Source organism: Pagrus major, chromosome 9 (assembly GCF_040436345.1).
Source record: "Pagrus major chromosome 9, Pma_NU_1.0".
Lineage (NCBI taxonomy): Eukaryota > Metazoa > Chordata > Actinopteri > Spariformes > Sparidae > Pagrus > Pagrus major.
This window is the reverse complement of record NC_133223.1, coordinates 15,754,358-15,766,596: the sequence shown is the minus strand read 5'-3', so window position 1 is coordinate 15,766,596 and position 12,239 is coordinate 15,754,358. Positions and strand designations below refer to the sequence as shown.

Here is a 12,239-nt window from a genome sequence, read left to right as displayed (position 1 = left end):
AGCTTTATTAAAAAAATCCAGTATTTCTATAATCTCTGGAAAGTAGAACATACTACGAAAAGCATATTTGTCTCTGTAGTGGAGTAAAAGTACAATGAAATTGTAATATTTTACATCTACTCAAGTGCTCTACTTGAATACAGTTTTGAGGTACTTGTACTTCACTTGAGTATTTCAATTTTCTGCTGCTTCGTACTTCCATGCCACCACATTTTGGAGGCAAATATTGTATTTTTACTCCACTACATTTACTTGATCAATTTAGTCACTGGTTGCTTTGCATTTTTTTAAAATTCATTTATTTCATCGACAATCAGATTAAAAACAAAACAAAACACAGATTCCAATAATTAGAAAAATGCTGACTAATGGATCCAGGGCTGGTTATCAGACGACACATAGTATACAATATATACATATACACACCTGTAGATAAATGTATAATTTACTTTTCCTTCTACTTTTGATAGTCAAGTACATTTATCACCAGAAAATAGATAATTAAGTACATTAAATAAAGATGATTTAAGTGTTTTACTCAAGTTCTATACGTATAGGTGACTTTCACTTTTACCAAAGTCATATTTTTACAGGTAATCTTTACTTTTACTTAAGTATGACTTTTGGGTACTTTTTACAGCACTGGTACAAAGTAGCATAAATGGGAAGACACAGGTACACAGTACAGGTACTTCAAAATTTTACTTACGGTAAGTTTGAGTGAATCTTCTACTTCAAGTACTTCAAATTCAACACATTTTTAGACAAGTGTTTAGTCATTTATTACTGACCTTCATGTCAATGTGTTTTATTTTGAAAATATACTGACTCAAAGATTGTAATTTCTTTAAAAACAGATTTGCAGTGTGGACAAAGGACAATCCAAGACTTGTTTTAGATGAAACTCCAGATGTTTATCTTGCATATTTGTATAAATAAAACAAAACTCAGAGTTATACTGACCACTTGATGGCAGTGTTCACTGGAAGATAGACACACAGGCCTACAGAATCACATTTGGTGTAAACACCAGGTGCTGTTGGGCTTTGGTTTGGTTCCTCCTTGAAAGTCACACCTCGTGTTGATGTGCATATTTTTAGTAATTAAAATGCATATATTTGTTTTATTCTGTTAGGAATGTTTAATCGCTTAGTATGACTAAAATCATCTCTCTGTTAACCTTTTTTTTTTTACTGTAAAAGCCATGAAACAATGTATCCTATGGTATTAATTCCACTTAACAATTTTACATCCATCTGTTATTATCATTTGTTGTTTTAATCTTAATTATTTAATGTTTAACAGCTGCTACTGTAATATAGCATTATATTGCGAAAGGTAAACATAGTGATTGACTCCTAGTATTTGAAAGTGACAAAAAATGACATCAAATTAACATAACAATGCACTCAAAAATGTCCTTTTTCATCGCTTTCTTGCACTCTTCCTTTTCCACCACTCTCTCAACAACAATATTGTCCTGTTCACATGAAGTCTTTGTCATTGGCTCTCTGCAGCAGGTGTTATTCTGTGTATGTGTGTGTAGGATTTCATCAGTGTCACACTGCCATGGTGCGACACTCCCATAGGTAAAACACACTCCTCCGTCAACACCCCTCGGTCAACGTCCCAGCACATCACCGTTGAGATGACTTGGTTCTTGTTATCCCGTCCCCCGGTGATGAAGAGTTTGTTGTTACAGGCAGCGATGGCGCAGCTTGCCCTCTCCCCCAGCCGGGTCACCAGGGACCAGGAGTCTGACAGAGGAGAGTAGCAGTACATGGCATGCATGGCTCCACCTGGGAGCAGACAGGAAAATAATTAAACAGTGGCCATATTAAGGTTGATAAATATGTTCACATATGTACAGTATGCACATTGATTTCTTACACAATAAACCAGATACAGGTGACCAATTTCTTCAAAAACAATAATTATTTGAGCGGGTTTTCAGCTAATAAGTCATATGTGCTTATTTTAATGTTACACTTTCACACTGTGTTCATCTCATTTAGGAATTTAACTCTTTATATACATTATTATGTGGGATGTATAAAGAAGCATGACATGAACATGCTCATGTAAAGTAGAAATACCTCAATTTTGTCCTAAAGTACAGTACTTGAGTACATGTACTTAGTTACCACCCACCACTGCCAACTTACCAACTATATAGATGCAGTTCTTGAATGTGACTGCATTAGTGCATTTGGTTTCAATGGGAATGGGCGCTCTCAGCTCCCAGCAGTCTGTCCCAGGCTCCCAGCACTGGACCTGATCAGTCGCCAGCTTTCCATTTGGCCCGCCACCGATCACGTAGATCCATCTGTCAAAGCTCGCAGCAGCAAAGGAGCTCACACCAACTGCAAGAGGTGTCACCTGCAACAATCCAAGCATCCAAGTATACATGACATGGAGCAGCAGATCTACTTTATTAATGTACACAGTAACAGTACAGTAACTATCAAGGTTATTATGGAGCACCAATGTGTTCAACATTAAACTTTCATTTCAAGATGCCCTTTTTCATTATTTCACAATGGCATGTTCCCATGCCACTTTTTAGGTCAAAATGTCACTTTTCATGACAGTGGTGTGGTCACAACCCTCTCACCTTTCAGCCAATCACATCCTATGCTCAACAGCTGTTACTAGAATTAGCCAGTTAGCACCTTTTAGCTAGTTAGAGCAACAACAATTTCATTCAGTCATTCTGAATCAACTTCCTAGCTGCTGCTGTAAATAGTAAATAATAAAAGACAAAGGAACTTTTATTGCTTGACAAGGCTGCACATAACTCCACAGCCACTAGCCACTAATGGCATCCACTAGCTCGTTAAAAAGCCATAGTGACATAGAAGACTTATGCAAGGGGGCATTTTGCAATAAAATGTCTGTAACGAAACAAAACTTATATCCAAGAAAACAACGTTATGTTATGTTAAAGTGAATGATGGAATAACCTTTCAAAATAATGAGTTGTGTGTTGTGCCAAACTTTTCATTTAGGTGCACCAGCGCATCATTTAGGGGCACCTAATAATACTTTTTAATTTCTTATTTCTCTCTTCAAGAAATTGCAATAACCTCAATGTTAAAAAAAGGAAACGGCTTAATTTCAGGCGCACTGGAGAAACCAATGAAACGTCAAATCAGACTTCACAGGTTTTTGGGCGACTTGACCATATTTGGACAAGAATTTCCAAATTCATCAAAAAAACGGTTTAAGGATTAAATCAGGTGAGAAGAATGTTTTTTTTTTTGCTCATAGGCTTATATACGATCAGACAAACCAGTGGAGTTGCCCCTGCTGGCCATTAGAAAAGAATGCAGGTTTAAGGCTCTTTTGCATTGGCTTCACTTTTCAGACCAAGAAACTCCAAACACTATTAATACAGTCTACGGTCTTCACCAACTTCTGGCTCTTTACCTGCTAAATGTTCAACATGTTCAGCAGTAAGTTGCTAACTTTGTCTGCTGCTTGGTGCTGGACAGGTATCTTACAGTTGGAGCATTTTAGCTGGAATTATCTACGTGGAAAGGATGCTGACGAAAGCAATGAGATAGAACTTAAAATAACATTCAGTGTAAAGTTACACAAAAGCACATTAATAAAGAATTATTGTACCTGTGACCAGCGATTGTGAAAGGGATCATAGGCCTCTACAGTAGCGAGTCTCTGAACTCCATCAAATCCACCCAGTGCGTACACCTTCCCCCCATGGACTGCCATCTTGTGCCTCCAGCGGCCAGTCATCAGGGACTCGATCTGAATCCACTTGTCCAGGGCGCCATTATATTTCCAAACATCATGCTGTGTCTCTTTACCTCCTGCAACAACAGGAAGATCATAGAAAACTGTCACCAGCTGCATGGACTGTTTTCATCCCAAAACATGGATGTTTCACTCGGTCTTTAGTAATGACTGTGTCTGTGTGCTCGTGTCACACGAGTATCACTTCCTGAGTTGGGAAACACCTAAAACCACATAAACTGTTGGTGCACATGATGTCACGCCTTCCTGTTGTTTTGCTCAGTTGCAGACAAGACATTTTCAACAACCTGCTAACATGATGAAGATTCAAGAAAAATGTACACTTGATAAGAGGGCCATAACTTGGCAGATACATAATCAGTAGATGGTGAACAATTTCACTTTCACCTGCACAATAGAGGGTAACTCGAATACGTGACTTCTCTCACCACATATGTACACTTCATTGCGGAAGGTGATGCAGGCAAACTCCACCCATTTTCTGTTTTGGGATTCATCCTCCATCTCTGTGATTGGTAGCTTGGCAACCTCCAGCCGGCTGCGTCTGAGGGGGTCCAAGCAGGTGACAGTGGAGATGAAGCGTTCATCTTTAGTGCAGCCTCCGATTATCAGGAACACCTCTGATAGAAAGTGATGCACGCGGGGTTTGGTTCGTTCGGAGACCACCTGTTAGGATGTTAGACATGAACAAAGCACCATAATTAAAAAATCATGAAATACAGCAGAAATTATTACAAAATGAGGTATCCACAAAAAGGACTTTTTTTCCTCACACTCTCATGCCTATTTTTAAACTAAAAATATGGATCATTTTAACAGTATTCCATGATTAAATAGTGACAAAATGGCTAAATAAACTGCAATCACAAATGCTTTTTCATGTTTTTACCTGTCAAAAAAGATAGCAGACCCCATTACACCTTAAAGCCTACAACAGACAAAGAGTGATTGTGTAGACAAGTGACTCACTCACACTTCTTTCTCCACTCTCCTGCCTTTGGATGACTGATGCATCATGTAGCCAATGAGATTTAAAATCCAGCAATATATAGTTTATTACAGTTTCTTAAAGCCCTAAACTTTGAAATTATGCAAATTTATGTAGTTTTATGTATTTTGCTCTTTGCATAGGCTGTTTTTCCACATAAGCACTTGTTTTGGACTTTTTCATATGCACAAAGTTAGTGTAAAAAAGGAAATAATGCACTTTAATGAGTTTTTGCCCCTGTTACTTCTTAGGCAGGGGTATTTTGAGGTCACAAAATGGCTTCTTTTTTTTGCCAGGAACCTGAAAATTTACTCTATAAACACAAACATGTGTTAAGTGATCATTTTCAGTGATATTGGTTCAAAATTCTAACTCGGGCCATGTAAGACTATATGATGTGGACATATGTATTTTCAAGCAAATAGAATCATACAGGACAGTTGCATACATATTTTTGCATCCAGAAAAGTAGGCGAGACAAATGAATAAATAATTCAGTGTGTTCAAACTCCCATAGATTAATGCCAGAAGAACTTACAGAGCTTGGGGGAAAAATCAGCTTATAATGTTTCAAAAGAGCTCCAACCATGCCTTACCCACCATATGGTTCAACAACAGCTTTGAATTTAATTTGGGCTGGACCAGGGTAGGTGTTATAGGATAATTTGTCATTCATTTTCAAGCACTTAAAGGATAGTAGATAGCTCCTGCCATGGATGGACAAAGAGGTGCTTCCAAAATAGTGCACCAGAATTTCATAAATTAACTTCCCTAATGTCAGACGTGACAACACATCTTCGGTTTTCCCTGTATACTGACCTCACTGCCGGAGAGGTGATAGGTGCGTGCCTCTTGCAGCAAAGGAAAAGCCTCACTGCAGCGTCGAATCAATTCATCCGACTCCACTTTTTGCACAAAGTACGCAGGTTCCAACAGCGGCAGTCGCACATGTGAAAGCAACCTGGCCAGTAGAGGATAGCGTTCTTCCTGCTGGGCCCTCACCCAGAGCATGAGTGCCTCAAACACAGACTCCTCACACTTGACATCGAGGTCGTCCCTCTGCAGGACGGTCTCCAGTGACTCTACCGGCAGCTCCAGGAAGTCCTGCTGCTGGACCAGCTGGGAGAACTGAGTGGTGATGTAGTCCTGAGCCCCGGTCTTCAGGGTCGTCAGGACATGGCTTTCAGCAAGATTCAGGATCCCAATGCAACTCTCCAGGTGAATGGACTTGCTCAGGAAGCCAGCACATGCGTCCACCACACGCAGGAACTACAGGAGACAAGGTCAACATGGGTGTTATTATCACAGTTAAGATGAAAATTGAGTAAGCACTCTGACTCAGGGTTTCTCTGTGTCACTGATAAGCACATAAAGCTACATGAGATTTCTAAGACTGATCACTGGAATTTCAAGAATGCAAAACTAAAACTGACAAGACATCTCGGAAATCTGCTTAAAAACCTAAAAAAAAGTGCCATGGGCCATAAAAAGTTGAAACTTCATGCTCTAATCTTCAACAACATTTACATTTTTTGTATACTCCTTATTGTTTTACTGTTTTAGTGTGTTATACCTTTAAATTGTTTCTTGTGATCTGATGATTTTAGCACTTTCACTGTTTACTCTGTTTGTTTTACCATTAACCACTTTGTAACTGAAAAGCGCTGTAGAAATGATCACATGCATATCTTCAAACTGTACCCCTAATCTTAGTGAGTGACACTATAATAAGGGTAGAATTCATAGAGTTAAGTCATGCTTAACTAATGCATGATGGTTTAATGCATTAATTAATGCAGGATGTATCGTGACTTCCTGCAGAGGTGGCAAAAGTATACACATGCATTACTTAAAATATATCTTACACAAGTGCAGATACTTGTGTAAAAAGGCTCTGGTAAAAGCAGAAGTAATGATTCAACTTCTTTATCTAAGTAAAAGTCAGAAAGTACAGGCTCTGAAATGTACTTAAAGTATAATAGCTAAAAGTATCCCTCTGAAGGACATTTCTACTAGCCATTTCTGTGCAAAGCTAACTTAACCTGATGTCATATTAATATAATTCAAAGACTATTAAACTTAAAGGAAGAATCATTAGGATCCTCAGGTTTTCATAAATGCACCACAAAGAGAGTTGATTGATGAGTCTCATTCCCAGGACGTTAAATAGCCACATTTCGGGTTGGTAAAGCGTCCCGAACAGCAACAAAGTGAGAAAATAAGAAAATCCAGGTAGAGGGCTGCAGGTTCTCTGCAGATACGAGACACTAACATGCCTTTTCTCCCCATTCCAGTCTCCCTCTCTGTCTTTTTACGTACTTTACGCGATATGAAGCCTACTGACAGGTTGAAATCAGTCTTGTGATGTCGGAAAAGGCGGTGTGCAATGACACAAAATAAAAATAATCAATAATTCCCCTCAAATGAATTAAAACTAAAGTAATGAACCTTTTTTTTTTTAAATGTAAGGAGTAGAAAGTACAGATATTTGTGTTAAAATATAGAGAGAACATTTTAAAAGTCAAGTAAAGTACAGATACCTGAAAAATCTACTTTTGTTGTAGTACAGTTATGAAGTATTTGTGCCACGTCACTCCCCAACACTGACTTCCTGTTAAAGAACATTAATTCAGTTACTTTGTACATTCATATGCGACCAAATTAGCTTGATTACAGTAACATAAACCTTTAATTCAGACCCATGTGTTTGATCAGCCTGTTCTCAAATGTGCACGTGAATTAACATTCCTTAACTGATCATCTATTTAGTGCAAACTAACAAAGAAAGTCATAGTGACTTGATCATTTGTTAAAGGGTAACGCCACCAATTTTACATTAAAGTGTGTTGACAGGTGTTGGGGAGTACTACCGCATGTGAGGGAAAAAAAGTAGTATAAAGGCTTTTGTGGCTCCAGAGGAAGCTGCTGTAATCTGATAAACTGCCTCCAGTGATGTCACTCAGTGGCAAGTTGCATTGTGGGTAATTTAGGTGCCAAGTTTTAAAAAGCAGTCCACTGGTCTGGCATTGTAGTTCTATAACACTGTTGGACTTATGGACAGTTTTGAACACAAATTTTCAACATCGATACAGCAGAACCAGATAAATCATCATTTTTATTCCACACATTCTTTTTATAACCTGGCGCCTACATCACCCACAATAAATTTTGCATTCATTTATGTTTAAAATCATCATAAATCATGCATAAGTTAATCAGTACTTCTACATATGATTTGTTCCCTGAACCTAAAACTACCTATTGAAAACCAGAATGCCTGAACATTTTCTATTTCTAATATCTAAAACTCAAACTGTCACAAAAATAGAGGTGTAGGTATACAAACATCTGCCCACTCTGTTGACTCACACAGCTGCGTAGTTAATTTAAGCCTGTATGGAAAACTGATCCTGAGTGTAAACAACTGGCCAACTTTCACTTCCCTTTTACAACGACCAGTGAGATGTTTGTCACATGGGGGAAGGACTGTGTAACGCAAGAAGATCTGAACAATGGGAGGATTTTAAATGTAGTTCTACACTACAGCAGGGTTGTATTGCTGATTGCTGATAATAACTCACTGACACTGAATTAAAATGTCATGATTATCAACTATATTACATAAACAGTAAGCTGTTGCTGTTGGAGTTTGAACTTTAGGACTCTAATTTTTTTTCTTTTCCACTGAATAATCACATGATCGTTCACGTGGTGACATGAATGTGAAAGTGTTAGAATCCTGTTAAAAACCCCTCACACATCAAATCAGAAATATACCAAGCAAAAAATAACAACTCTTTTGTCATTTGTTGATTTATTTTCTGAGGTCATCGGATTGTAGGTACTTTTCAGTTTAGCATAAGGTTTTTAGAGTCAGTGTCTTTGCATAAGAGCAGTGTTGGGGAGTAGTGATCTACCTGTAACTAAACTAATAGTTTAATTTGGCAGTAGGTTGCTGATAGTTTAACTACATGCTACATTCAACTACAAAGTGAACCAAGTAGTGAAATTGCTTTTTTTCTCTTTTTTTTCTTTCTTTTTTGCCATTTTGGTGTCATTAACCACTGAAGCTACAAACAATTTTGGAAAATAAAAGGAAAGAAGAAACATAAATATATTAAGTATCAATGAATCATAAGTATTGACTATTGCCAAATGATGTTGTTGCACGCTATTTTAGAAGTTAACTGACAGTAACCTGAGTAATCAGTGAACTGAGTCATCCTGCTGGGTGTAATCCCCCCATCTGGACTCTAGTTTCTGGAAGGCAGGTGTCTCACTGATGGCCAGTGTATACAAAACCAAAGCTGACAGTCACACTTTCCCAGGAACAGTGGGGTTTTTCATCTTTTTAGTTTATCTATGACCTGTAGGCAGTTAGGTAGTTTTTTGCAATAAACTCAAATGAGGGGTATTTCTTTCCGACGTGTGACCTTTTTAAATTACATTTTGTTATAATGTATTATCACATTGTCTTTTCTCTCATTTTTTTTCAAAACTAGTTCGAGCTAGGGTTGCCGCAATATTGCGATATTCACGATGACCGTGATAGTAACAAATGAAATATTAATGTTGTGTTAATAAAACACATATGATAATACTGTGTGAATAATCCAGAGAAAATGTTCGGCCTTGTGCATCTTTTGTCCATCTGCTTGCCTTTTTACTAATAATTAAGTGTAATTGTTCTTTTTGTGCATTTCTTACAGTTATGGTTACAGGCTCTCTCTCTCCGCCTATAGACTCATATTTTGAGCATAATTTATTTGCCAAAAATTAGACAAAACAGACAGACAAAAAAGTTATGGATAGATTTCATAGTTCGCATTTGTTTTGACATTGCGATAATTTGTCATCGTGAATTTGTTTGGCCACTATTTTGAAGTACTTTTTCTGAAACAAACAAGATTTCCATGGTAGTTTTCCTATGGTTCAACCTCTTCCAGTGTTTACTGCTTGCAAAGCCATGCTACAAAAGTAGCTTTTACAGCACTGCGTAGAAGACACGTTAACATGAAATTGAATTTCAGTTTTTTGTGAATTACAGTCCAAACTAAGATGGCTCTCAGTAGAGCACATACCTCCACTGAGGCCCAGCTGTCCCCTTTAATTCAATCAAGCCTCATCCAATATCAGACTCGACAGCCCTTTATCAATCTAAATTTTAAACCACCCATAACTGCTTAACCATAATTTAAGCTCACCAGATAGAGGATCTGCGTCAAATTGTACTCACTCATAGAGACCAATGCAAATGTAAAAAAAAAAGCCCTATCACAATCTTAAAGAAAGTGAGAAACCTTCGTGGATCCGTCCCTTTATCTGGATCTGCACCAAAACTGAATGGGGTTTATTCTGGGCCGAGACCCATTATTTATCCAATTTTTGAGGAAATCCATTTAGTAGTTTCTGCGTTATCCAGGTGACAAACCAACTAAACAACCACCAAATAAATGGACACAAGTGAAAACATAACCTACTTGGCAGAGATAATTACGTAGAACTTTTTGTCTTTACTGGCAATCACTTTGTGAAGAAAAAGAAAGATTGCTGCTGATAACGTGCTCAAGATTTACAAGGAACACTGTCTGTACCAGATAAGGATCATGCAACGTAAACTGATTCAGTGTAAGTGACTGTCATTTTACCTGAAACTGACTGGCAGCCTCCAGTATTCTCTGGACATTTGAGTGTGTAATGAGAGCCCGACTGGTGTAGGTATACTCCAGGAGCAATCTCATCGTCCCGCTGTCCAACCCCTTTATTTCAACACGTTCCTCGTGACTCTCCTTCAGACCACTGCAAAACATCGCCCTGCACAGAAAAACATCTGTTCAGTAAAAACAGCAACGCCATCACAATCCAGTTTGACAAGACTAGAATCAGTCTTACCTGAAGTACTGACTGGCAGCTGCGAGTATGGCTCTGTGGCAAGGGAAGTCATGTCCCTGAACACTGAGCACCACGTCGGTCAGCTCTCTGTTCACGCGTAAGGTCTCCATCCCTCTCTGAAGCTCCCCTGGCAGACCTCCATCTTCCCAGTGTAACTCACTCGAGTCTGTCAGGTTCTCTTTCTCCTCATCTGGGCTGGAGTTATCTCCAGGAGGTGGCAAGGGACAGTCTGTAGTCCTCTCCAGTGAGGCACTCATCTTTAAAGTCAGAAGCTCTTCAGAAACTCCTCTCAGAAGAACAGCGTGCAGCTACTCGAGGTGCACCTGCACTAGTAAAAAGAGCCCTGTGGTTTACGCTCGCAACAGTTGAGTTGTGCTGAGATGTGGATTTGTTTTTTCCTGTCCTCTTCATACTTCCTATTCCTGTTCTGAGAGAAACATGCATACGTAGCTTTGCTTTTTTCTAGACACTTCCTCTTCTTGTGTCTTGTTCCTCTAAGTTACTCAATTTTCCTCTTAACTCAGAACCACAGTCGCCTGCTCTCCTCCTTCAGACCACACCACATAGAGAACCAAGCAGTAATATCTTAACTGCATGGGAAGTGTTTAATCTCTAACATATTTTTAGATACTGCATGCTGTAATGAGTCTGTCAATTTAACATGAACTCAATTCTCTTTTAAATGTCTGACTCTGTCATTCAGACATGACTAATAAGTGGGACATGACTGATTGTAATCACAAGAAACTGACTTGTGATCTTGAGGTTGGGAGGAGAGAGGAGGCAGGTTTTCCCTTCACTCATTACCACAGCTAAGGTGCCCCCGAGAAAGGTAGCTGTAACCCTTCAATGTGTCACTGTGTCTACTTGTGACACACATCTGTGGGTTGTGAGCGATGGAATGCGATTCTTAAATTGTTCAATTTTGACAGTTTTTAGAGGGAAAGATAAAAAATAAACCAAAGTTTTGTAGCAGATTGTTCGTTGTGTAGGATTTAGTGGCATCAAGCAGTGAGGATGCAGATTAGAACAATTTGACACCCCTCGTCTCACCCTCCCTACGGTGGCACCCTCTCTGTAAGGCCCTCTCTAGAGCCAGTGTTTGGTTTGTCCATTCTGGGCTACTGTAGAAACATGGCGGTGCAACATGGCAAAGTCTGTAGAAGAGGACCTACTGCCTCTGTCGGCTCACTCTTAGGTAACAGAAACACAAAAAACATTCAGGAGATAATACACTGAAAAAATGATTATGTTTAATTCACAATTATTTGAATTATATTCCATTTCAGCAGAAAGATCATCATAAATCAAATCAAATCAATTTGATTTATATAGGCCAAAATCACAATCACATTGCCTCAGTGGGCTTTACAAACTGTACAGTGAAACGACATCCTCTGAAAAAAAAAACCCTTTAACAGGGGAAAAAAAGATGAAAGAAACTTCAGGAAGAGCCACAGAGGAGGGATCCCTCACCCAGGGCGAACAGACATGCTATGGATGTCGCATGTACAGAACAGATCAACAAAATCACAGTTTACTGTATATGATTATTATTGATACGTACCTGCCTGTACCTATGCTT

General features: G+C 38.7%; 1 protein-coding gene across 1 annotated transcript; it reads right to left on the bottom strand.

The window, feature by feature from the left end:
* Positions 1–290: 290 nt before the first annotated feature.
* Positions 291–11,408, bottom strand: klhl6 (kelch-like family member 6). Its single transcript, XM_073473761.1, has 7 exons — positions 10,655–11,408; positions 10,411–10,576; positions 5,582–6,031; positions 4,203–4,440; positions 3,628–3,830; positions 2,166–2,379; positions 291–1,799 (listed from the first exon to the last, which is right to left on the bottom strand). The coding sequence occupies exons 1-7, from the start codon at positions 10,909–10,911 to the stop codon at positions 1,501–1,503; spliced, it is 1,827 nt and encodes a 608-aa protein (XP_073329862.1). The 5' UTR covers positions 10,912–11,408; the 3' UTR covers positions 291–1,500.
* Positions 11,409–12,239: the final 831 nt, after the last annotated feature.